Below are 25,462 nucleotides of genomic sequence, written 5' to 3'. Positions count from 1 at the left end.
CTCTCCGTGACCGCGCGCTGGGTCTTACTAGATGGATCACATCTGAGCCCGAAGACTGCCAGAGCCCCTCTTTGGCGCCCCTTTCCTAGGCGGCGACCCCTCCCTGCTTCCCACGGCCGCGGCCCACCCCCCCCCGCCCCCCCCCGAGCTCAGAGACTCGCTGTTCTTCCCGGCCAGGCGCACCTGCGGGAGCCTCGGGAGGCACGGGGCGAGGGGCACGGAGGAGATCTACCGCCTGGGAGCGGGCTCCCTGAAGCCCAGATTGGGAGGACCGAGCCCTGCCTCGAACTCGCTGGGGGTCAGGGGCAGATCCGACCGGGGACCGGGGACCAGATACCCGCAGCCCCTCCCTCCCCCCCAGATCAGGGCAGCCCACTGGTGGACCCAAGTGGCCAGCCTGAGCTCCAGGCTCCTCCCTGAAGAGAGCCAGCCGCTCACTGCTCCCTGCGCTGTTTGTTCTGTGACCCGCGCGTGACCTCTCTACCTGACCCCCAACTCTCCCCCGACTCCCCCGACTCCCACTCCCCGCCCCCACCCCCAGGCTGGCACTCCAGGCTCAGGCTCTCCTGTGCCTCCCTTAGGTGCCTGCCCCTGGTGGGTAAACTGCATCTTATCTGGGGGCTAGGGGGAAGGGCACTTCTGAGGAGCGCACCTTACCAGGGCCTGCCGCCCGCACCAGGGATGCCTTCCACCTCTTCTGAGAAGAGGGGAGACCCCCCCCCACCCCGTCCTGTTTCAGAGAGTGGCAGCCAGGGCCTGGGGGAGGAGCCGAGGGTCATCCTCAGCCCTGCCGCACCACCTGCGGTCCCCACCATCCTTGGACTGTTTCCAGGGGACGGGAAAATCTGCACTTTAGGAAAAGCCTTAAATATGATGTTAATGCTCCTTCTGGTTCTGCCTCTTTCCCTGTAAGATGGTGGGGTTGATGGTAGTTTTAGATTTCTTAAAGGAAAAAAATGCCCTTCCCACCCTGAGAATGTGTTCCCCCCCACCCAGGGATCTGTGTCCCATAGACTCACTCTATGAGACTTAGACTCTGCAAATTAGAACTGCACAGGAATTCCATCTTTGTACATGTTTGGAGTGGGGAAAGGTGTCAATGGAATAAAAAAATAGAAATTCCTATAGAAATTGCAGCTTTGCTGTGGTACATTACACAGTGGAATATTACTCAGCTATTTAAAGGAATGCATTTGAATCAGTTCTAATGAGGTGGATGAAACTGGAGCCTATTATACAGAGTGAAGTCAGAAAGAAAAACACCAGTACAGTATAATAATGCATATATGTGGAATTTAGAAAGATGATGACCTTATATGCGAGACAGCAAAAGAGACACAGATGTAAAGAACAGACTTTTGGACTCTGTGGGAGAAGGCGAGGGTGGGATGATTCGAGAGAATAACATTGAAACATGTATATTACCATATGTGAAATAGATTGCCAGTCCAGGTTCAGTGCATGAGACAGGGCGCTCAGGGCCGGTGCCCTGGGATGACCCTGAGGGATGGGATGGGGAGGGAGGTGGGAGGGGGGTTCAGGATGGGGAACACATGTCCACCCATGGCTGATTCACGTGAATGTATGGCAAAAACCACCACAGTATTGTAAAGTAATTAACCTCCAATTAAAATAAATTAATTTACAAAAAGAAAAAGAAATTGCAGCTTTGCAAGAAGACATGTAAGAAATACTGGTTTATATTATATGCATTCAATAAAGTAGATGAACTTATTCCATTGACAACCATTCAGTAGTTTTGTTCCAAACAAAGGCATTTGCTGCAGTATTTGTAGATGGTGTTGCTGGAAGGCCTCCGAGAATTCAGGGTTTCTTGGGTGGCTTCTCACTTCTGGCCCCACAGGCACATCGATTAGAAAGCCAGGCACTGAAACTTTGTACTGACATGCGAGTGTGCTGGGTGTGTGCTTCAGCATTAAATATTAACAGTTCTGTTCTGTTTCATTTTGGGGGTGAGACCTTGAGACCGTGAGATGCCGAGTGTGGGGTGTTTTCATTGATGAAACCCGCAGTCTGCTGGCAGAGAGGGGCGTCTGTCATCGGCCTGTGCAGCTCTGTGAGTGGTACCTTCATGCTTCTGAAGAGGCTTGTCCTTACCCAGCATCGCATTCACTTCCCATGGTCCAGCTGGTCAGCCCGTGCAGCTGGGGGCTCACCAGGCACTCACAGCCTGGGCTTGGGGCCGGGCTGGACCCCTTTCCCCCTGGGCATGGTGCCATCTTCACAGCCACACGTTTTGCATCAAGGTCCTTCCTGTTTCTGATGATGAGCTGGAGGGGTTCTGAACTGTGGCTCTGCCTTTTCCCTGAGATGGGCGCCCCTCAGGCATTTCCTGCGGGGGTCTGGCTGTGAGCGAAGCCCGGGGCAATGCGCGCAGCTGCCTCTCTTGAACCAGGGGCTCATCACAGAGCTCTCCCTTCCCTGGATGGCGGCAGGGGCCTGAAGGTGGCTGGGCTGTCCAGGAGCTTCTGGGAGCCTCAGCCTCCTTGCCTGAGAGCTGGGGTAAATGCACGAGTGTCCTCAGGGCCTGCTGTGGGTGAGGTGCGGCCCCAGAGGGTGCTACGTGGAGCTGTGAGCGAGGCCGGCTGGCCTGCCTTCCGGGTCATCATGTCGTTCGGGGGGAGGGGGCCCTCAGACCTGCCTGAAGACAGAGGCCCTGGGCCGTGGAGGCCATGACCGAGCACAGTCAGAGCCCCGGCCAGACCCAGACGCAGGTCTGCTCGGCAAAGATGGTCCTCACACAGCCCCCTGTGGCTCTGGAGGAGGCCCATCTCGGGATCTTTAGACTCGCATCCCTCAGAGCCTCAGTTTGCTACTCTGTACAATGGGCACAATGTCAGCTGCCAGCCCCGAGCCCTCGTCTGGGATCCCGCTTGTTAGGGGTACGGTGGCTGGTAAGGGCCACCCCAGAGGGAGGCCTGCTGCCTGGGGACTCCACTTCTGGGTTGCTGGCCTGTGCTCTGCTCAGGTGAGGCTGGCTGCTCCCGGGACCATATCTGCTGTTAGTCCCGTCCTGCGCCCTGGGAAGGTGAGCCTCAGGCTCTGTCACCTTTGGCGATGCCGGGGACAGCGGGGACAGAGGGACCAGGTTTGGGTGACACGATCCTTCGGATAGTCTCGTGATATGGTTCCAGCTCACAGTAGGGAGCCTTGGCCCTTGTGCGGTCAGCAGTGAGGACCGGAGCCTTTGCCATGTGAAAAACAGTTATTTTCCCAAGCAGTGAGCAATCCTCATGATGTCACGGACCCGCCAGAGGACCCAAATCGGATCTGTTCCACTGCCGAGTGGCCTCTGTACGCTCTCTGGAGGTGACGACATGGCCCAGCCCCAGGGCGGGAGCGTGCAGAGAGCTGGGGCCTCCGTGTGGGGCTCCCCGTGTGCTTCTGGGGGGTTCACAGCTCCACAAGAGCCCCCAAGGAGGGGAGGGGAGCTCAGCAAAGTGTCACACAAGCCAAGGACCCCCACACACAGGGCTCTGGGGGCCCTGTGTGCCCCTCCCCAGCAGCAGTGTCCTGTGGGTGCAGAAAGGGGGGCAGCGTCTGTGGGCAAGGTAACGGACCCCACAGCTGAGGCACTGGAGTGGCTGCAGGCGGGAGCCGGGCGGTGTGTGGGGTGGCCCCCAACCCACCCTGTGCCTTCGGGCCTGGTGGAAATCCAAGCCTCATTCCTGGGCCCTCAGGTCACAGCCTTGGCCCTGGCTTCCCAGCGGTCTGATGCAGCCAAGCCGTTCCCACTCGCTTCTCTTCCTGCAGAGGAAGGACCTCTGCCAATGAAGTCATGGGAAGCCCAGCTCCCTCTGCCCCCAGAACCGCGGGAGCCTCAGCAGCCTGTGGAGTGGCCTCCAGGGGGGTGGTGGGTGGTGGGCAGCCTGCCTTTCCCGTGTGCCTGACATCACCCGGTTCTCAAATCACGTGGTTGCCCCCACTGTGAGATGAGGAAACGGAGACTAAGCCTTGGGGTTGGCCCGAGGTCATGGAGCCCCCAGGTGCCCTCTCCCTTCCCAGCTCCCTTTCTGGGCTATGCCTCTGCTCTACTTGGTCCTGGAGGCAGAGGGGTGCTAACTCCCCCCTGTTGGTGGTCCTGGGAGCCCCTTGAGCCCCCCGTTCAGTCGCCTCAGCCTGCCCACACCTCAGATGCAGCCCCCCGTCAAGTTCTTCCATCATTGAATTTGAGGGGCCAGATCCAGGCACCCTGAATAGCGGCAGCTCAGGCAGTCCGGCCCCCCTAAGTGGAGCCCCAGGCCCTGCAGGGGGGTGTGCTCCCCCACCCCAAGTACTGAGCCCCGCTGCCGAGCAGGCGGGCGGAGCAGAAAGCAGGCGTTCACCTCGGACATTTTCAACTACGTGTATTTGATCAGAAAAAAACTCCAGTGTGACATGCTGAGTCTTTGAAATAGCACCTTTGATCAGCGTCTAAAAAATATTTCAGGTGATTTTCTTACAGAAAGCGGGGAGGATCCCAGAGAACTCCGTCCTCGGTTTCACCCGCCCCATCCACCATCTGACCGACCAGGCGTCCTGAGGGCTGCGGCTCATGTTCCTCTGGGAGCAGACCCTCAGCACGCCCCACTCTGTCTGGATCCTGGGACCCACTCAGGTCTCTCAGAAGAGATGGGCAGGAGTCAGTCTGGGAGCAAAGTGGCCCTGGGTCTATGGGAGCTGGAGGGACCCAGGACCCGATGCTCAGAACCAGCAACATCGGGGGCCCTGCGGTACCCGAGGGACTCTTGGAGGAGCCCACGGGCTGGCCCTGGAGACGAAACCCAGGTCTGGAGGGTGTCAGGAGCTGCCCGAGGGCTCAGCAGGTCGGCGCTGGGGATACAGCCAGGCTGGGCGCCCCCACCGAGCCTGTATTGAGGCGGGAGGGCCCGGTGAGGGGCCTCCATCATCCCAGTGGCCACAGACGTGGTGCCTCATTCAGGATGGGTGAGGAGGGGCAGGGGGCTGAACCCTCCCTGCGAGGGGCCCCAGTGCTTCTTGGGGGACTCTGGGCAGTCCACGTGCTGGGCCTCCTTGCCCAGCAGGCCGCATGAAGGCAAGTCACCAGAGCACCCAGGAGCTATCCCCAGAACACCAGGACACCAGCCCCAGGACACCAGCCCCGCCAGCTCCCCTCTGGGGACCTTCCTCCTGACGAAGCGCCTTCATTTAGGTCCTGGTGGTAAAGAACCTGCCTGCCAACGCAGAAGATGTAAGAGACAAGGGTTCGATCCCTGGGTCGGGAAGATTCCCCGGAGGAGGAGATGGCCACCCACTCCAATATTCTCGCCTGGAGGAGCCTATGGACAGAGGAACCTGGCAGGCTAGTCCAGGGGGTGGCCAACAGTCGGACATGACTTAAGCAACTTAGCACACACCCCAAGAAAGGGGGGAGCCCAGGCCCTTCTTGACCCCCTCTCTGGGCAGCCTTGCCGCCCTCTCTGCCCCCAGCGCCCCAGCAAGCAGAAGGACTGTCTCTCCCAGCCCCCACACCTCGCCTCCTTCCTTCTTTGTTTCTGCGGGCATTGCCCTCCTGGGGGGCTGACCCAGAACAAGCTGGGCCTTCTATTTCCCCAGAAGCAACCTTTGGAAACCAGGTGCCAGTGTGAGCCTGGGGGCCGGGAGACCCCTCCTGAGCCAACCCTGTGTGCCTGAGACCAGGGCGGGGGGGCTGCCGGGCGGGTCACACAGTTGTGAGATAGCAGCAGGCCCCCCACGGCGGGCGCTGACCCCACCTCAGGGCCCTCTGCTAGGTGCCACCTGCCCTCAGCAGCCCCCCAGCTTCCAGGGCCCCCACTGGCCCCCTCATCTGTATGGCTCCCTTCGACCGCCACCCGAGGGACACATGGCCTGGAGTGGCCGGTCCTCAGACAGATCACGAGTTCTCACGCTGCTCCCTGGGGCCTGGCTCCATGCTCTGAGGTCTCAGACGCCCCACGGCAGGAGCGCAGCTTCTCCCCATCCTTCCAGGCATGCAGAGGCCCAGCCCTTGTCGCTGGTCAGCTCTGAGTTTGGAGTGGTGGCTGCGGAGACGAAGACTCTGTCCCCTGTCATCCCCGGTGGCCCCAGCCCAGCCTGGACCCAGAGGGGCCGGTGACGCTGAGCTGTCAGACATACCAGACTGAAAGGGGGCCGTGCCCCTGGGGTGGGGGCACCACCAGCCCGCTCCAGGGGCGCCACGGGGTGGCTCAGGGCTCCGGGGCTGGCCCGAAGGGCTGGGTCCACTTGGAGACGTCCAGGAAGACAGCGGACGCGCCGTGGTAGAGCCAGAGGCGGGGCATGGCGCCGAGGCGGACCCAGGCGTCCCGGCCACGGTCGTAGGCCTCCATCTCCACGTGGTAGTCCCCAGCCATGCCCTGCCAGCGGCCGCCCGTGGCGTAGAGCGCGTCCCCCAGCGGCACCAGCGCCCCGTTCTCGTGCAGGCTGTGCAGGGGCTGCACCTGCAGACGGTCTGCTCTCAGCACCCCGGGCCTCAGGGTGGGGGGCACCTCGCCCCACCCCCCCATCCAGGGTGCCCCACCTGCCTCCTGGGGCCTCAGCCCTGACCCCAGCTGCCCCGGGGGACCCCTGAGACTCTTCCTTTGCGGGGAGACCCCGCTCCTCCGGGGATAACATTCCCAGCCGCCCCTTGCTCTCCGGGTTTGCCCATATCTGAGCCTGGGGCATTGAGGGGGGCCTGGGCCTCGCTCCCAGGGTGCAGGCTGGGCTTCTGACTCTCTGTCTGTCTCAAGGACACAGTGTGGCCTCCGCCCTGATGGACACCCCGGGGGACTCATCGCTCTGCCCTCAACTCAGCCCGGGGCCTCAGGGGTGCCCTGGCCGGGGGCTAGCAGTCTGAGGGCTCACAGCTTTCCCCAGGCCAGGGGGAGAGAGGTGTGCGCCCGTCCCGAAGAGCCTGGGAGGGCAGGAAGGGGAGGCCCCCCAAGGTGGAGACGGGAACAGGCAGCAGACCTCCAGGCCTGCAGAGGACAACGTCCAGCCCCGCGGCCGGAGCCCGGGCCAGCCCCGGGCGGCGGGCCCCAGGGCCAGAGCCTGGCAGGGCCGGCCCTGCACCTGTGCTGCTGTCATGGGGCCTCCGGTCAGCTGAGCACTGACGCCAGGGGACAGCTGCGCTCAGCGGATCACACAGGCCCCCTGTTGCCCTGCTGGCCCGGCTAGCAGAGGCCGCCGTGGGCTCTGGGCACTGTCCCTCCTCCTTCTCAGGAAGAAACGTGGAGAGAGGCCAGGGCTTTGGTGCCCCCACAAGCCCCCGTCCCCTGCCCTGACGTGGTGGAGGAGGGGGCAGTAGAAGGAACGGGGTGCGGTTGGGGGGCCAAGGGCTGGCTTGTTGCCCCTGAAACAGCTCAAGAACACCCCTCCCTGGCTTGATCATCCCAGGGGCAGGGGACTCACTCCCTCGTGGGCCTGGCCTGCATCAGGGAGCAGATGCTCTCTCTCTGAGTCCACCGGCCCTGGAGTGCCCCTGGCCGAGCCTGGCTTTGCCCCCTTGAGGAGGACAGGTTTTTCTGTGTTTTGGGGACAGAGCATCCGCAGTGACCAGCGGCCCCAGGTCCTCGGGAGGGGGGCGCTCTGGGCCCTTGCGTCTGCAGGCCCTGTCCCCTGCCCCCTGCCCCAGGGGGGCCCACAGCCCAGGCCTGCTCTTTCCGGGGTGGGGGGTGGCTCACCTTCTGCCACAGGTTGGCCCCGGGGTCATACACGTAGACCTTCTTGGTGTTGTCACCCACCAGGTAGAGTGCCCCGTGCAGGGCGGCGCAGCGTGGAGACGACAGGTACTTGGGGAGGAAGGGCGAGGCGATCACGCTCCAGGCGTCTGCGGACACACGCCCGCCCACATCACCGGGGAGGCCCTCTGACCCTCCTGCCCTGCCATGTGGGCGGGGGCGCCCCACTGAGCCCCACTCCTGCTCAGGGGGGAGGGCAGGGTCCCCAGGAGCCTCATCCTTGGGTCCTCAGGGGGGGCTACGAGGCATCCGGAGGCCTTGGCCTGAGTGGGCGCCCCGGACCTCTGCCTCCATCCTGCTGGCCCCTCGGTCCGGTACCCAGGGCCCCCACCCGACCCTGGGCCTGGTCCGTCTCATGGGATCCTTAGCCCCACCGTCCAGAGGATGGACCGGAGGGGCTGCCCCAAGGGAGAGAGAGAGAGTTGGCTCCTTCCCCCTGAAGCAGCTCAAGAACCCCCATCCCCGGCTTGATCACCCCCAGAGGCAGGGGACTCACTCCCTCTCGACTCGCTCCCTCTCGGGCCTGGCCCACACCAGGAAGGAGGAGCTTTGTGCGAGCCCTGTATCCTCAGATCGGGGCCCAAACCCTGACCCCGACCCTAGAGCCCGAGCTGGTGCCCGCCAGGCCTTGGGGGTCCAGGTCCACTGCCCCTCCCCACGAGGCTGGCTCCAGGCAGATCCAGCAGCCAGACAGGTTTAGGACCCAGGGCAGGGCTTCCTGGTCCCCCCAACCTGCCACTGTGCCCCCAGCCCCCACACCTCTAGACTGTGGGGGGCTGTGGCTCTGTGCCAGTGACCCCTGTGGGCCCCTGCCTTCCTCCACTGCCCCATCCATCACTGGGGTAAGGGGGGCCGTGGCCCTTTGTAAGAGGCCTGCGGCTGCCCGCTCCCTGACCCCGATGGCCACACCTATCCCTGGGGCCCCCCAACCCATCCAGAGGCTGAGACGGGGTCACAGCCTCGCAGAGGGGCCCTGAGGCCACCTGTGCCCACCCCCTTGGCCCCGTGGGCCGCCCCCAGCCCCAGCCACACCCCCTGTCCCCCTCCACACCTGTGACCGGGTTGTAGCATTGCAGAGCCAGGGCATTGTACTTGCAGGCACTGGACCCCACCAGGTAGAGCCGGCCCCCACAGCCTGCCGCGGAGAAGTTGCTGACATACTTGAGGGCTGGGCGGATGGGCGTCCAGGTGTCTGTGAAGGGGTCATAGCTCTCCACCTCCACCACATCCAGAGTGGTGCCTGCGGGGCCAAGGGGTAGGGTTAGGGCTGCGGGGGGCTAGGACGAAGGAAGGTTCCTGAAAACACAGGGTCTGAGGCTCTGCAGAGGCTGCAGGGGCTGCCCTGGGTGCCCAGGGGGACAAGGGCAGGGGGAGGTGGGCACAGCCTGGAGAGGCAGGTGCATGCGGGCATGCATGCATGGTCCATGGCTTCAGTTGTGCCCGACTCTTTGAGACCCCACGGACTGCAGCACACCAGGCTTCCCTGTTCATGGGGTTTTCCAGGCAAGAATACTCAAGCGAATTGTCATGCCCTCCTCCAGGGGATCTTTCTGACCCAGGGTTCAAACCAGCATTTCCTGCCTTGCAGGCAGATGCTCTGCCCACCGAGCCACCTGGGAAGCCCTGAGAGGCAGGAATGTGCCCCATTTTACAGAGAGGGCAGCAGAGCTCAGAGAAGGGAGAGTGTCTGTCCAAGGCCACTTGCCAAGAAGTGGCATGGGAGTGGGCTCCTGGACCAGGGATGCCCAACTTCGGAGCAGGTGATAGGGCCTCCCGGTGAGGCCCAGCTGCTCTGAGCCCTTCAGAGCCCAGGGTGACTGGAGAGGTGCCTGTAGGGGTCCCAGGAGGCCACCATCTCCAGGCCCTACACATGGCGGAGGCCCTTCCTGGGATGGAGAAAGTCATTCTTGGGGGGACTTTTAGGCAGCCCCTCACCCAGCCCCTCCCATATGGTGCTAGTGGAAAAGAATCCGCCTGCCAATGCAAAGAGACATGGGCTCGATCCCTGGGTTGGGAAGATCCCCTGGAGGAGGGCGTGGCAACCCACTCCAGCATTCTTGCTTGGAGAGTTCCATGGACAGAGGAACCTGGCGGGCTGCAGTCCTTGGGGTCGCAAAGTCGGACACAACCGAGCGACTTAGCACGCAGGCAGTCTCCCGGCCCTGGACCGCCTGGGTGTGATGGTGACGCAGACCAGCCATGGGTGGGCGCCCATCTGGAACCCACCTCGGGCTCTGAGAGCCTGGGCCCCAAGCTGCCTTGTACCCCTGTGCAAGCCCTCTGTCCTCGGGTGTGGGACACGGAAGCCACTGAGTGAAAGGGGGTTCCCGGGACAGGTGGGGCTCCGGGGATGGCCCTAGGGCCAGCTGTCACCTCCGGAGGCCGTGGGACACTCTTGCTCAGCCGCCTGCTGCGTCTTTCACTATTGATCTGTCAGCGTCCCCGGGGCGACTCCTCTCAGCGCCTCTGGGGTGCAGGGGGGATACGGTGGTCCCTGAGCTCAGGCCGGGGGTGTCTGGAGGCCAGGTGACAGCAAAAGGGCGCCCCGTGTGTCCCCTCGCCCCAGGGACGTCACCGAGGAGGTGACCCCGAGCCGAGGGCCGAGCCCTGGGTCCTGGGGTGAGCGTGGCCATCTCCATCGGCAGCTGAGACCCCGGCTCTTCACGGGGTTGGGGGACTGACTCCTTGTCCTCTTCTCTGCGTCCCAGAAAACATGGAAGCAGCCTGGAGCTGGGCCCTGAGACTCCTACCTGAGCCGCACCCCAGGATGCCCGGGGGCGGGGCGCGGCGGCAGGGGGCGGGGCGCGGGGAGGGGCCTTACCGCCGACCGCGTAGATCTCCCCGTTGAGCGCGGCGCTGGCGTGGTTGGTGCGGGCCTTCAGCATGGGCGCCACTGGCCTCCAGGCGGCCTCCTTCAGGGGGAAGCACCAGGCCTGCGTGGTGGACCACGCGTCCGTCCTGGAACCCCGAGAGCCGCCTACGAGAGAGGCTCTGTCTACGCGGGCGCCCACTGGCCTGGGACCTCCGGGCGGGCGCGGACTGAGCACCAGGTCTCCTTCCCCCTCCTCGGTGCCAGGCCCCCGTCCTGCGGGACCCTGGGTAGGGGGGTGGTGACCGCGGTGGCACAGTCTAGCCCTGTGACCTGCAGAGACCCCTCCACACCACATAAACAAGCGGGACAGCCTCTCAGACCTCCCATCAGCGAAAGCTTTTTTCTCAACCAAACCTCCCGAGGACTGCACCCCCCCCAACTTCCAATAAATAAGAGCAGAGGGACACCCCCCTCCTTCACAAGCTTCCTCCTGGGGAGACCCTGGCTGCAGGACAGAGCCCGTGACGCTCCCCTGTGCCCGCATGTGGACCCGTGGACTTGACATTTCCTTGTTTCTGTAGGATGGAAAGGTCTGGGAGAGTCTTGACCAAACGGCCAGCGATCCGAGCATGGCATTCAGGGCTCAGCCTCGGGGCTCAGGACACGCCCCACCCCCCACCCCCCCCCCCCCCCGCCCACCTGTCACGTAGACGTCGTTGTTGAGCGCCGCCAGCGAGAAGCCCCATTTGTGGTGGTCGGGGAAGTCTGGGAGGGCCATCCACCTCTCTGGCGGAAGACAGGGGAGTGTCAGTGGCGGGGCTTACTGTGGGGCCCCCTTCCTGCTCTGCGCGTTTCCGTTTGAGGGGGGCAGAAATGTCCCCTCACCGGTGGGGGGCAGAGGCTGGACTCAGCTGGGTGCAGAGGTGGGGAAGGATACCCAGTGGCACGGGTTCAAAGTGGCCCCGGCTGCCCCCGCTGCCCCGGGCTTGGCTCCAGGGGGTCCCCGGCTCCCCATGCCACCCTTGGGGCCTGGCACCCTGGGTGTGCAGAGAAGGAGTCCAGGCTCCAGGGGCTGGCTCTCACCCTGACCCTGCAGCTGATCCTACCAACCCAGATGGACTTTTTGGCCCCTAGTCAGCTCCCACCCCAATCAGGTGGAGGAGGGGTTAAGGGGCCCGATCGCTAAGCCACAGGTGGGTCATAACACAAGCATCTTTCATTCACTCGCTTCTCATGTTTTTGCTCACCCCGAGCACCTTCTGAGCCCACGGGCAGCAGGGAGGGGACCAGACGCGGCCGTGCAGCTGGCAGAGTGGGTCCCAACCCCCGCGCCCCTGCTCCAGTGCCATGGCCTCAGACAAAGCCCAGCCTCAGTTTCCTCATCTGTAGAATGGGGCTAATCTCTCTCCTGGTGGGTGGGGACTGTGGGAGATGCGGCCGTCACACGGCAGCTGCCCAGCTGACGGTGGCTGTGAGAATTATTGCCCCTGAGGTGAGACAGAGCAACGCCCACACCACTGCACGAGGCAGCAATGGATCTGCCTTAACGAAGCTACAAGAGCAAGAGATTGACTTTGAAAAAAAACAAAATGAGCAGTAAAAATGGGAATGTTTAGTCCTCTCTATGGACACGTTTTGGGTGTTTGTGGAAGGCTGTGGAAGAGATCGGCCTCTGGGATGTCCCCAGGAGGATTCCTGTTTACTGTTTACAACTGTACGGTGGTTTTCAGGACATGCGGAACCCCCGCTAGGCAGGGACTGCGTGTCCCCCTCACTCACGCCTGTGTCACCCCAGGGTGGGGACACCAGGCCTTTGCCTGCCAGCCACCCTGCCGCGCCCCACCCCGGCCCGGGGTCTCAGGGACAGCTGCTCCCAATTCATCTGCTGACGTCAGCCCACAAATCCCCCCCGTCAGCCCCTGACCTGGGACAGCCGGCCCTGGCTTCCTGGAGCCCGCCAGCCGCTGATGCCACGGGGTGGTGGCCCCCTGCCCAGCAGCCCCAGGACGGCGGCCAGCAAACCGGTGCTTTCTGAAGAACTTCCCAGGGCTGGCGTGGCGCCCCTCCTCCCAGAGCCCTGCTGCCCTCTCACTCCTCCTTTCCGGTGGGGGGGACCTGTGAAGGGGCTCCTGGGCAGGAGAAGCAGGCCTGGCCCCCTTTCTTCACACTGACTCCTCATTACAAAGGCCATTTCACAGATGAGGAAACTGAGGCTCAAGGAGGCAAAGTGACCTACTCAAAGGCAGGAATCGGGACCCCACTGGGCCCACCCTGATCCTGAGCTGTCGCACCCCAGGCTGTCCGCACCCCCAGCTCCCTGTGCTCCTCAGGACTGAGGCCCCGTTAGGCAGACAGAGGAAAAGCGCCAAGGGGAAGCAGCTGCCAGCTGGCCCTCCCACCCGGGCCAGTAGCCACTTTGCCACACTGGGCAGTCTGGGCAGGGGATGCTTTCCCCAGGCCCCAGCGCGTGGAACCCCAGAGTTAGGGCTGCGGCTGGAGGCAGAGGGGTTCGCAGGGCCCCCCGCAGTCCACCTCCCTCCCCTGCTGGGGCCTGGGCTCCTCTGCAACCCCCCCCCAAGGACGGAGGGCGCCCTGCGTCGGGGCTGTGGGGCCCTCAGGGTACTCACTGGCCTTGGTGTGGTAGAAGGCGAAGTTCCCGGCCAGGGGGACGAGCTCCTCGGCTCCCTCCTCCTCCTCCTCCAGCGCCCGCCCGCCCACCACCACCAGGACCTCCTCCAGCTTCTGCGGGAGGGCCAGCAGCGCCTGTGGGGCCAGGGGGCTGGGGTCAGGGGCAGGCCCTATCCTTGGTCAGAGGGGCCCGGGTGCGGAGGCTGGCCGTGGCCTGGGCATTTGGGAGCCGCTGTGGGTCCACAGTGTGGCCCTGCGTCAGTGCACATGCGTGGGGTGGGGCGAGCTGCAGCGTGTGCGTGCCTGTGTGGGCTTGTGCCTGAGTGTGTGTGCATACACGTCCACATGCCATGGCTGCCATGGGCTGGTAATGGCAAGCGCTCTGAACCTGGACAGGTGGCAGCCGGGTCCTCGTGGGCCTGAGCGCGAAGCCTGCTCCCTCCCAGCCGCTCTCCAGCCCCTGCCCTGCCGAGCAGAGTTGTTTCTGCACCACCTTTGGAACCAACCCCCAGACCCTGTCCCCAGACCCCCAGGTAGGCTCCCCACCCCCTGGGAGCCCAGCTCCCCTCTGCCAGCCGGGGTGGCCACATAGGATGGCCCTGGATGGCAGGAAAGGCTGGAATGTTTCTTGCTGGGTGAGAGCTCCCTGGATCCCGGAGTCCCACTGCCTCTCTGACCCACCCTCAAATGTCCAGACGTCCCACCTCCAGCACCTACAGGGTGACCACCTCGTGGGCGGGTGGCCAGTGGCTGCACCCTGTACCCGGCAGGCCGGTGGTATGGATGCAGAGTGGCCAGTATTTGCCACCACACCCCCCACTGCTGCCCTGAGCCACATCTTTGTCCCCAGAGTTGGCTCCTAACAGGTTCTTCTGAGCAAAGCCCTGAGCCAGCTGCCTGGGAGCAGACAGACTTCAGCTCCTCGTCTCAGTCACACCCTGGCCTGTCACTTAATTAAGAACTTGCCCTCTCACCAGGCCCACCGCCAGCCCAGATAGGAAATTGCATCCCATAAACGCTTGAGCAGCTTCCGAAGGTCAGGTGGTGGCCGGCTGCCACGCCTGTCCATGCTCCTCGCCTCTGTACAAGCTGTGCGCTCTTCCTCGCTTACTTAACCCTGCCAGGCTCCTATCTTTCCTCTAAAGCCTAGCTCAGATGCTGCCTCCTCCAGGCAGCTTTCCCTGACTGCCTGCCCCTGTGAGGACACCCAAAGTCCAGCATGGCCTTTCTCATGTGCCTTGGGTGTGTTTCCAGGAGGTTTTCCCGCCAAGCTGTGGGCTAGGGATGACCACTTCTGGGTCCCCTGTCCTCACGGGCAGGAAGTGGCACACACAGGGGGCGCAGTATGTACTTGGGAAGTGAACCGACCCCAGGGAGGCGGGGTTGCCCACTTCATCCCGTCTGTCCCCATGAGGGTGGGGTTTCGGGGCTCCACTCCCTGCTCCCCACCTGTCACTCACCCCCTCGTGGCCCTGGGCCAAGGCCTCCCGACAGGCCTCCGACTCCCGGATCAGCGGCTCCGAGGCCAGCAGCTGCTGCACGTGGAGCCTGGGCACGGCGTCCAGGTGCACCAGGCTGAGCAGCTCGGGCAGGTGGGCGGCCCGGACCTGGGGGTCGTGGCGTACCCAGCGCAGCAGCGCCTCCAGCCGGCTCTGCTCCGGCTGCACCTGCAGCAGGTCGCTGGCCAGGCAGGCGGCCAGCCGCTCCTGGGACAGCTGCAGGAACTCGTCCTCCCGGGCCACGGCCTCGAAGTTCTCCCGCAGGAAGGCCCAGGCCTTGGCGGCCACGCCCAGCAGCCCCTGCTGTTCCCCAAACTCGCAGATGCCCAGGCAGTTGGAGGCGTCGAGCTGCTGCTGCAGATAGCGGCCGCAGACCTTCTGCACGGCGGGGAACTGCAGGCGTGCGGCCGTGCGGGTCAGCGCCTCCACGTTGCCCTGGGTGACGGTCAGCCGGCCCGTGTACACGAAGTCCACCAGCTGCGCCACCACAGCGGGCTCCACGTCCCGCAGCTCCACGCGCGCCGAGAAGCTCTCTGCGAAGTCTCCCGCGAACATGGCGTGGAAGTAAGGGCTGCTCAGCGCCAGGAGCCCGCGGTGGCAGGGCAGCTCCCGGCCGCCCACCAGCAGCGTGAGGTCCACCAGCTTGGGCTGGGAGCGCAGCCGCTGCAGGCCGTCCAGCACGTCCTGGGCATGCGAGGGCAGGTGGAAGTCCAGGTCGTCCACGTTCCGCACCATGACAGTGAGGTTCACCTACTCACGGGCGTCCGCGCGCGGGCTCCTGGGGAGGGAGCCAGCAGGGTCAGCCAGGGGGACTGTCTCATCGGCCCGAGTCACCCGTCAGGCTGACCGGTCTGAGCATCAATCACGTGTGAAGTGCTTCGCCCAGCCTCTCACCTAAACCAGCCCCGAGGCCCTGGGAAGCGGTGTTGTCTTTCCCAGGTGAGGCAGTTGAGGCTCAGAGAGCCTAGGCAATCAGGGCAGGATGGGCCAGCAAGAGAACCAAGCCTCAGCCCCTCTCTGCACCTCTAGACTGTGCGGAACAGAGCCACCCCCAACCCTCCTAGTGGCCTCCTCTACTCCCAGATCCCTCCTTGCTGGGAAGGGCATCCGCATCTGAATAGTTTCAGCCCACGGGTTCTTACTGGCCTGTGGTTACAGGGAACCTTGGCTGCCATGACCTTTCTGGGTGACCTTGAGTGAGCCACGCCCCTCTCTGGTCCCAGCCTCATCATCTGCAGACTGAGAGGCTGGAGGTGAAAGGGCTGGGGGATCAGCCATGTCCTCACGGTGCCCCCCTCAGACCAGGCCATCCTGGATTTTGCACAAACACTTGTCATTCAGCCCTCATGGGAACCCTGCCAGCCGTCGGTTGCTGTTCCCGTCCCTTTAAAGGTGGGGAAACAGAGGCAAAAAGAGGCTCAAGTCCCTCGTCCAAGACTACACAGCTCGGGGGTCCCGGTCCCCCGGACCCCCCAGTTACGCCACTGGATGTAGGTTGGTGAAGACAAGCAACCACAAGAGAGCAATCTCAGTTCGAATTGCCTGATCCAGCGAACGCATTCTGGGCTAATTTAATTATGCACGTATTTCCTTATGATCTTCTGATATTTTTGCCCTAAGAAAACCGCCCCAGAGAAAAGAAAGTTCTGCACAGCTTGTCTTCCCCCGAGTGACCACAGAGCAAGAAGCTACACCCTGAGACGCCGTGGGTCCACCAGGGGGCGCCTTAGCAGCCAACAAAGCGAAGGCCGGTGCAAAATGCCGGGTCCACCCACTGCCATCGAAACGACAAAGCCCCAAAGCTCCCATAAGGAGAACTTGCCCTGTGGACGCCCCGGGTCCCATGCCGGTGGCGGGAACTTGAGCAGGGAGGCACACAGAGAACCCACCCAGAGGCCTAAGAACCTGCCTGGGCTCCGCTGGGTCAGGACGGGTCCAGGGCCCTGGTGGGCATCCAGCCTGCCTCACCCACTCCCTGCAAGGCCCTCTGGCTGGGGGGAAGGCTGCGCGTCCCTCCCAGGGGAGCGCAGGAGATTAGCCAGGCGGCCACTGCCCCAGGCAGCCAGGGCCAGTGGACGGGAGCACCTGGCACCTTCCCGGGGAGCCTCAGGTCATCTGCTGACACCTGCCGCCCTGCAGTCCTCACCGGGGGCCAAGGCTTCCGGGGGGCTCAGAGCCCCCTGCCCAGTGCCTGCCAGGCCGGGAGTGAGGAGGGCAGAGTGGACAGGACAACAAAGGGCCTCAGTCCAGCCCTGGCTGGGGCTGGACGCCAAAGCCCTGGCTGCGGGCGGAGGTGTGGTCCAGCCTGCCCCCCGCTTCTCCAGAAGGACCTGGAGGAAAGCAGCCCCGCTGAGCCCCCACCCCAGCCCCCTGGGGCTGGGTCTAGGCTGTGTGCGGGTCTCTCCCCAAAGCACTCAGGGCTGGGATCTCCAGGCCTACTGGGCTGTCCGCTAGAACTCTCCCTCCCCTGCTGGTCTCAGCCCCGGTCCTCACCTCCCCCTTCCAGCTGCCCCCAATCCTACCTCTCAGTGGGTCTTTGAGACCTTGTCTCAGAACTCAGGCTGGAGAACACGACTGCCCAGCCGGCCAAGGGGCATGGAGGATCTGCTGGGATGTGACGGGGCCAGGCTGGGCTGGGCTGGGCTGGCAGCCACGTGGGGACAGAGGGTATTTTTAGTCTCTTTCAGCATCTGGTGGGGGGGGGTGGCCAGTAAGGGAAGGAGAGGAGTGGCATCTCCTCTCTGCCTGTCCTCTCTGAATGACCATGCTGGCCGGGAGCCTCCTGTGACCCCTGGGCCAGGACAGACGGCAGCAAGCACCCGGGGAGCGGCATGTCTGGGCTTACCCCTTACTCCCAGTGAGGAGTGTTGGGTCTCTCACTTCTGTGTTTTCTCATTGGCAAGAGGGGCACAGTGAAGCCCGAGCTGGGGACTCAGGGGCCACACGGAGCCCCCAGTTCAGGACCAGGGTGTCATAAGGGCCCGGCACGTACCAGCTTTCCTGTGGTTATTGACAGGGGCGCACGTGGCCTCTTATTTTCCATCACATGGGAAAAAGTGACCATGGTGAGGAAATGGGGGTTGCTCAGCAAAGACTTTCAAAACCTGGGGTCCCTGGTGCTGGGAAGTCTTGGTGGTAAAGGAGGGGCTCAGAGAGGCACCTCCCAGGCTGGTGACAGGGGTGTGCGGTCCTGAGGCTCTGTCTGCTTGTATTGTGGCCTTGGCCTTGGCCTTGGACCTGCCCTGATGTCTTCATTAGTAGTGATGCCCAGGAAGGCTAAGAAATGGGATGGTCTAAAAATACAGCCGCAGAGGCTCGTGGCCTCCTGGGAGGCCTGGGTTCACGGCAGTCACAGGGGAACTCCGGACACCTGGATCTCTGCAGGTTCTGGAGTCACAGGCCCCAACTGAATCTGGGGTGAGTGGAGGGCATGCAAGGCATCTCTCATGCCAGGGGGCAGAGTGGGGCGTCTCTCATGCCAGGGGGCAGAGGGGACCATCTCTCATGCCAGGGGGCAGAGGGGGCATCTCTCATGCCAGGGGCAGAGGGGGCATCTCTCATGCCAGGGGGCAGAGGGGGGCATCTCTCATGCCAGGGGGCAGAGGGATGTTTCCAGCCCCAGGCCTACAGGCACCAGGGAGGCCCGCTGGGGGGCTCTGCCTGTCAGCCCCTCCGTCTTGTACCCGCTTGGGCCTCACCAGTACAACCAGTTTCAAGGTGTGCTGGGACGTGGAGGAGTCAGGTGGCCAAGGCTGACTGGCCTCCCAAAGCCCAGTGGGGACTGGCTGGTGCTCTTACAGGGCAGAGGGGCCTGGGGGCACCAGGGTGACGGGTCCCACTCCTGGCAAGGTAGGGGAATTTCCCCAGGGTGTCTGGGTGTCAGGACAGCGCAGGTTTGGGACAGCTGTCTCCTCCCGGGCACGTGGCAGCTGGCCCAGCTTCCTGCTGAGGCGCTGGTCATGAGCCGGCCCCAGTCTCGGCTCTAATGTGGGAGTGTGGTCATCACACAGACGCCGCAGGGATCACCCGCCCGACCACACGCTCGGGGGGCCTCCCACACGCTGCTCACTCACAGGTGTCCTGAGTCCGCGCTTCCCTCCCCAGCCCAGTCCAGCCAGGTCAGTCATATCCTAGCCCAGCTCAGCCCAGGCATAGCCCAGCTCAGCCCAGTCCAGTCATATCCCAGTTTAGCCCAGTCCAGGCCAGCCCAGTCATAGCCCAGTTCAGTCCAGCCCAGCCATATCCCAGTTCGGTCCAGCCCAGTTTAGCCCAGCTCAGCCCAGTTCAGCCCAGTCCAGCCCAGTCATAACCCACTTCAGTCCAGCCCAGTCATAACCCACTTCAGTCCAGCCCAGTCACATCACAGTTCAGTCCAGCCCAGTCATATCCCAATTCAGTCTAGCCCAGTTTAGCCCAGCCCAGCCCAGTCCAGACCAGTCATATCCTAGTTCAGTCCAGCCCAGCTCAGCCCAGTCCAGTCATATCCCAGTTTAGCCCAGCCCAGGCCAGCCCAGTCATAGCCCAGTTCAGTCCAGCCCAGTTCAGCCCAGCCCAGCCATATCCCAGTTCGGTCCAGCCCAGTTTAGCCCAGCTCAGCCCAGTTCAGCCCAGTCCAGCCCAGTCATAACCCACTTCAGTCCAGCCCAGTCATAACCCACTTCAGTCCAGCCCAGTCATAACCCACTTCAGTCCAGCCCAGTCACATCACAGTTCAGTCCAGCCCAGTCATATCCCAATTCAGTCTAGCCCAGTTCAGCCCAGCCCAGCCCAGTCCAGACCAGTCATATCCTAGTTCAGTCCAGCCCAGCTCAGCCCAGTCCAGTCATATCCCAGTTTAGCCCAGCCCAGGTCAGCCCAGTCATAGCCCAGTTCAGTCCAGCCCAGTTCAGCCCAGCTCAGCCCAGTCTAGCCCAGTCATAGCCCAGTCCAGCCCAAGGTCCTGCCCCTTCCCCAGAGCCCCAGGACTTCCCCCTGGGCTTCCTTAGCATCAGCCTTACTCCCGGGGGCTTCATGGATGTCTCCAGCTCTCGCTGTGTCCAGGGCCATCCAGGAGAAGGCGTTGGAGGGGAAAGAGAGGCATTGTCCCAGCCCCCACTTTGTTTGCGGGCAGAGCACGAAGGGTTAATGCAGCCCTGCCTCGGGCCGCAGGAGACAGGACAGGCGACGCTGATGACAGGCCAGGGTCCCGGGCAGCTGCCCGCCCCCGCCTCGTGCACAGCACAGGGCGCCAAGAATGGACGCCCTACGGGGACCCAGCGCCTCGGATGACAGGTCAGTTTGGGAAACTCGAAACCAGGGGCTCAACAGATCCTCATCGTCGATTGCTCCCCAGTGGGGCAATTTTTAAAAATACGCTGCCTGTTTCTTTTTAGGATGATAAAAATAACACATGTTCATGGTGGGAGATTTGGAAAACACAGAAAGACACGAGGCAGAAAACTGGCAGCAGACAATCCCCACGAGCACACGAGCGTCAGGACCGCGGCGAGGCCTGTGTTCTGTTTATCACGGTACTCTGTGGCAAGCATTTCTGATGTGATGAGGCATTTCTGATGTGATGAGTCTTTGGACCACGTGATTTTTAATTCCATCATAATGGGGACACATCATGCTTTAAGAAGGTGGAAGTGACACCCGATCACTTGTAGGAATGGACGTGCAGGTTGGGAGCCAGGCGGACTGCGGTGGCAGAGGCGTCACCTCTGTGCCTTGCCCCGGAGCAGCTGGGGAGTGTGAGATGACCGCGGTAAAGCCTGATGCGTGGACAGAGGGTCGTCCAGCTCGGGTGACCGAGGCACTTACCTGCAGGAGAGAAGACTGCCCCCTATGCTCAGCCTGGCCCCGTCATGCTGTGAGGTCCTGCACAACCAGACCCGCCCACCCCCTCAGCGGGTATTTCACGGATTTACTTGCTCACAGTATCTCTTATTCCATCTGGGATTTATCTGGGGCATGGGGTGCCGTAAGGTCATACATTTTCTTCCCCAAATAGTTTCCAACACTCTCAGTACTATTATTAACAATCCCTTCTTTCCCCCACGGATTTGCTGCAGCATCTCTATTGCAAAAGGGCAATGTTTTCTGTGTGAAGTGTCTCTTCTGCTGATTTGAATGACCAAATTCTAGGGTCAGAACAACCCTAGTTCCATCAGTGGACTCAGTTCAGTTCAGTCGCTCACTCGTGTCCGACTCTTTGCGACCCCATGAACCGCAGCACGCCAGGCCTCCCTGTCCATCACCAACTCCCGGAGTCCACCCAAACCCATGTCCATTGAGTCAGTGATGCCATCCAACCATCTCATCTTCTGTCGTCCCCTTCTCCTCCTACCCTCAATCTTTCCCAGCATCAGGGTCTTTTCAAATGAGTCAGCTCTCCACATCAAGTGGCCAAAGTATTGGAGTTTCAGCTTCAGCATCAGTCTTACCAGTGGACACCCAGGACTGATCTTTAGGATGGACTGGTTGGATCTCCTTGCAGTCCAAGGGACTCTCAAGAGTCTTCTCCAACACCACAGTTCAAAAGCATCAATTCTTCGGCGCTCAGCTTTCTTTATAGTCCAACTCTCACATCCACACATGACCACTGGAAAAACCATAACCTTGACTAGATGGACTTTTGTTGACAAAATAATGTCTCTGCTTTTTAATATGCTGTCTAGGTTGGTCATAACCTTCCTTCCAAGGAGTAAGCATCTTTTAATTTCATGGCTGCAATCACCATCTGCGGTGATCTTGGAGCCCAGAAAAATAGTCAGCCACTGTTTCCCCATCTATTTGCCATGAAGTGATGGGACAGGAAGCCATGATCTTAGTTTTCTGAATGTTGAGCTTAAGCCAACTTTTTCACTCTCCTCTTTCACTTTCATCAAGAGGCTCTTTAGTTCTTCTTCACTTTCTGCCATAAGGGTGGTGTCATCTGCATATCTGAGGTTATTGATATTTCTCCCGGCAATCTTGATTCTAGCTTGTGCTTCATCCAGCCCAGCCTTACTCATGATGTACTCTGCATATAAGTTAATAAGCAGGGTGACAATATACAGCCTTGACGTACTCATTTTCCTATTTGGAACCAGTCTGTTGTTCCATGTCCAGTTCTAACTGTTGCTTCCTGACCTGCATATAGGTTTCTCAAGAGGCAGGTTAGGTGGTCTGGTATTCCCATCTCTTTCAGAATTTTCCACAGTTTATTGTGATCCACACAGTCAAAGGCTTTGGCATAGTCAATAAAGCAGAAATAGATGTTTTTCTGGAACTCTCTTGCTTTTTCAATGATCCAGCGGATGTTGGCAATTTGATCTCTGGTTCCTCTGCTTTTTCTAAAACCAGCTTGAGCATCCGGAAGTTCACGGTTCACATATTGCTGAAGCCTGGCTTGGAGAATTTTAAGCATTACTTTACTAGCGTGTGAGATGAGTGCAATTGTGTGGTAGTTTGAGCATTCTTCGGCATTGCCTTTCTTTGGGATTGGAATGAAAACTGACCTTTTCCAGTCCTGTGGCCACTGCTGAGTTTTCCAAATTTGCTGGCATATTGAGTGCAGCACTTTCACAGCATCATCTTTCAGGATTTGAAATTGCTCCACTGGAATTCCATCACCTCCACTAGCTTTGTTCATAGTAATGCTTCCTAAGGCCCACTTGACTTCACACTCCAGGATGTCTGGCTCTAGCTGAGTGGTCATACTATTGTGATTATCTGGGTCATGAAGATCTTTTTTGTACAGTTCTTCTGTGTATTCTTGCCACCTCTTCTTAATATCTTCTGCTTCTGTTAGGTACATACCATTTCTGTCCTTTATTGAGTCCATGTTTGCATGAAATATTCCCTTGGTATCTCTAATTTTCTTGAAGAGATCTCTAGTCCATCAATGGACTATTACTCTATACTTATGATCTCTTCATACCTGAAATGTAAGCCTCTTCATCACTCTTCTATATAAAATCTTCTAGTCTGTTGTATTAGCTAGCTACTGCTTCATAACAAATGACCCCAAAGTCTAGTGTTGTAAAACAGTGAACATTTATTATCTCACACAGTTTCATGGCTCTGGAAATGCCTTAGTGGGTGGTTCTGCCTCAGGATGTGTCCATAGCTGGTGCCAAGCAGCGCACTGGACTGCAGTCATGGGACAGAGGCTGGCCTGGAACAGAGGTCCACACAGACCTCCCCGCAGCACTACTCCTAACACGGCGGCTGGCTTCCCCCAGAAATAAGACAGCAACGAAGATGGGAGTCTTTCACAGCCTACTTGGAGGTGCAGTCTGTGGCTTCTGCCATATTCCAAGGTACAGTGAGGGAGGGACCCCACCAGACATGGCACCAGCAGGCGGGCTCGCTGGAGGCCTTCTTGTAGGCCGGCCTCCACAGCCGGCTTTGTCCCTGCAGGTTCTTTACCACTAGCGCTACCTGGGAAACCAGCTTTGATCATGGTTTCTTTCAAAAGAACTTTAGAGGCATTAAAAAAAAAAGTTTGACTCTTCTAAATCCAAGCATTGATATTCAAAGAGCTTACACTGTTCCAATATTTATTCTCCTCATGAGAAAAAGGTGACATTCTCACCACCTTGGGTGCAGTGTTTTCTTTGTATTTGTCCTGTATGCATTTGCAGTGGGCCAGGGGGAGAGACCGGGCTCCCCTTCTCGTGTCTTCCCGATTCTTCTGGAAGCCCCTGGTTCTGCACCTTGTGTCTGGTCACCTCGCTGAAGTCTGCACCCTCTGGGTCCCTAGGTAGGGGCTCGGAGGTCCTCAGTGGGGTTTTGACAACTGAATGCCAAGATTAAAGGGCCCTACAGCTGAGTGTGGCCTTGCAGGGCCAGCTCCCGCTCCCATGGCAGTGACACGTGCTTCCCACAGGTGAGTTGCTAGTGGGGTTCTGAGGTCACGGAGCATCAGAATCACTTGGAACATCTTTTAAATAACAAACCAGCTTTCTCTGGCCCAGCCCAAGGGACTCAGGGTCCCTGGGGGTACTCTCAGGATACGGTGTATTTATAAGGAGGCCCCCAGGAAGCAGAGTGCCTGCAGAAGGGCATTTGGGGAGTCACCCGTGAGTGCCCAGCAGAGAGGTCCTTTCCCTGAGCCAGGCCTCATGCTGGGGTCTGAGCAACACCGCCCCCCCCCCCCCCACATAACCCTGGAGTCCCGATCTTCCTGGAGTCCTGGATGTTCATGGGAACATGAGACTTGGAGCCGTGGACGGCCTTGCCCAAGGCCACAGTGAGTGGGGGGAGAGGAGCCCCAACTTGGGTGTGCGGGCCTTCTGCTCACCGTCTCCTGAGCAGCCCTGGCCAGCAGGCCACCTCTGGGACTGGGCTCTGCATCTGCTGGCCACCCTGCTCCTGCAGGGTCCTGTGGGTGGCCCAGGGGAGGGAGGCCTCTGAGCACCCAGCACCTTCTGACCCCCCCACCTCCAGGCTTACCCACCAGCCTGGGCAGCAGCAGTGTCCTGCAGACCAGTCCTTGTCTGGCTCCAAAGGTCGAGCTTTGGGGCCAAGAGCCAAGGCCTCAACACCGTATGGGACGCTTGCGGCTGCCTGGGGCCAGGGCCGTGATCCTTAGCGTGTGCTCCTTAAAACACTGATGCGGCTGGAGAGTGTCACTGCCATCCCAGGACAGAGATCCCCATGGGGGGCCTCAGTCCATCCTCGCCAGGACCCTGGGGATGGGCGGGTCAACACCACGCCCCCATTTTACAGATGAGAACGTGGATGCTCTGTGGGGTAAGGATGCTGCTCTAGGGCTTCAGCTGAGCTGAGCACTGATGTCTCAGTGTCCCCCCAGCAGGGCCCTCTCTGGGCTCAGGGGCAACAAGCACGCATGGGAAGGCGGGCAGGAACGGGTCTTTATTTAGCAAACTCACATCTGGTGTCTACTCTGCAGGAGGCTTTGGAGCCAGAACCCAGGCCAGCACCGCCCCCTTGACTGATCTGGGGAACCCTGACAGCCCGAAACCCCCCATTTTATTTCTTCCCGAGCATCCCTCTCTGAGACATTGAGCCAGCTGGATGGGAGGACTCCCTGGTCCCCCACAGCTGGCCTGAGTCCTCCAAGCTCTGCAGGCGGGGAGGAACAGGCAAGAGAGCTGTCCCAGGGGGTTTCTGCAGGGAGGTGAAGGCTGTGGAAGGTTCCTGAAACCTCTTCCCCACTCCTGCTTGTGGGGCCATAGCAGAGCTGCAGAATACCTCTCCCTGAAGCCCTCTGGACTCCGCACCCTGACCTGGAAAATTCGGGAGGGAAGTCCAGTCTGACAGGAATGCCTCCTGCCCATCTGATCCTGTTGTCCTAGCTCCTCCCTCACTTCACAGGTTGGGAAGAGGGGCCACAGAGGGGGAGGGGCACGGCCCAAGATCACCAGAAGGAATGGAGGCGGCACTGGCAGAGGGCAGACAGAGGCTCAGGATGTGGCCAGAGCCACCAGGAACGGGAGGAACTGGGAGACGGGGCATCCTGGCGACTCAGCAGGGACTGGAGGGTGGCCAGTGGGGAACAGGCTGGCATCACAGGTGCCCAAGGGACGTGCAGGATGAGGGCACGGGCAGAGCTGGCGAGTCATCCCAAGGCAGGGTGACTGGGGTCCTGAGAGGGCTTCTTGGGTGCAGCGGTGACAAGGGGGGCTCTGGGTGCAGTCTTGCAGCCTAGGAGGAAGCCGTCGGGGGGCAGACACGGTGGGCGGCAACTAGCATGCTGAGTCCCTGCCGGCCTGGCCTCAAGGCTCACCTGGCCACCAGGCAGGCAAAAAGGAAAAGAGAACAGAAAAACCAAAACCACCCCAAACCCACTCCGGGAGGAAGGCAGGCCCACG

The 25,462-nt window shown here is 61.0% G+C and overlaps 1 protein-coding gene across 4 annotated transcripts; it reads right to left on the bottom strand.

Moving 5' to 3' along the window:
* Positions 1 to 1,026: 1,026 nt before the first annotated feature.
* On the bottom strand, positions 1,027 to 17,308 carry KLHL30 (kelch like family member 30). Of its 4 annotated transcripts, none has more exons than XM_055586597.1 (7): positions 14,622 to 17,172; positions 13,161 to 13,296; positions 11,233 to 11,319; positions 10,543 to 10,698; positions 8,773 to 8,961; positions 7,665 to 7,810; positions 1,027 to 6,440 (listed from the first exon to the last, which is right to left on the bottom strand). In XM_055586597.1, exons 1-7 carry the CDS (start codon positions 15,393 to 15,395, stop codon positions 6,189 to 6,191), a joined length of 1,740 nt encoding a protein of 579 aa, XP_055442572.1. In that variant the 5' UTR covers positions 15,396 to 17,172; the 3' UTR covers positions 1,027 to 6,188. The 4 variants fall into 4 exon arrangements, with proteins under 4 accessions (XP_055442572.1, XP_055442571.1, XP_055442570.1 ...); XM_055586596.1 differs by adding an exon at positions 17,183 to 17,308 and having other exon boundaries at positions 6,298 to 7,810; positions 14,622 to 15,438; XM_055586595.1 differs by having other exon boundaries at positions 6,298 to 7,810; positions 14,622 to 17,175.
* Positions 17,309 to 25,462: the final 8,154 nt, after the last annotated feature.

This window comes from Bubalus kerabau, chromosome 6 (genome assembly GCF_029407905.1).
Source record: "Bubalus kerabau isolate K-KA32 ecotype Philippines breed swamp buffalo chromosome 6, PCC_UOA_SB_1v2, whole genome shotgun sequence".
Taxonomy (NCBI): domain Eukaryota; kingdom Metazoa; phylum Chordata; class Mammalia; order Artiodactyla; family Bovidae; genus Bubalus; species Bubalus kerabau.
This window is presented reverse-complemented; position numbering and strand designations above follow the sequence as displayed.

Bases quoted from the DNA above. Each gene is read 5' to 3' on its own strand.
- KLHL30 (XM_055586596.1), bottom strand. From the start codon at position 15,395: ATGGTGCGGAACGTGGACGACCTGGACTTCCACCTGCCCTCGCATGCC. The intron at 13,297-14,621 runs GTGAGTGACAGG...CTGGCCCCACAG, and splicing joins TGGCCCAGGGCCACGAGGGG to GCGCTGCTGGCCCTCCCGCA. The intron at 7,811-8,772 runs GTGTGGAGGGGG...GTGTGTCCGCAG, and splicing joins ATGCTACAACCCGGTCACAG to ACGCCTGGAGCGTGATCGCC.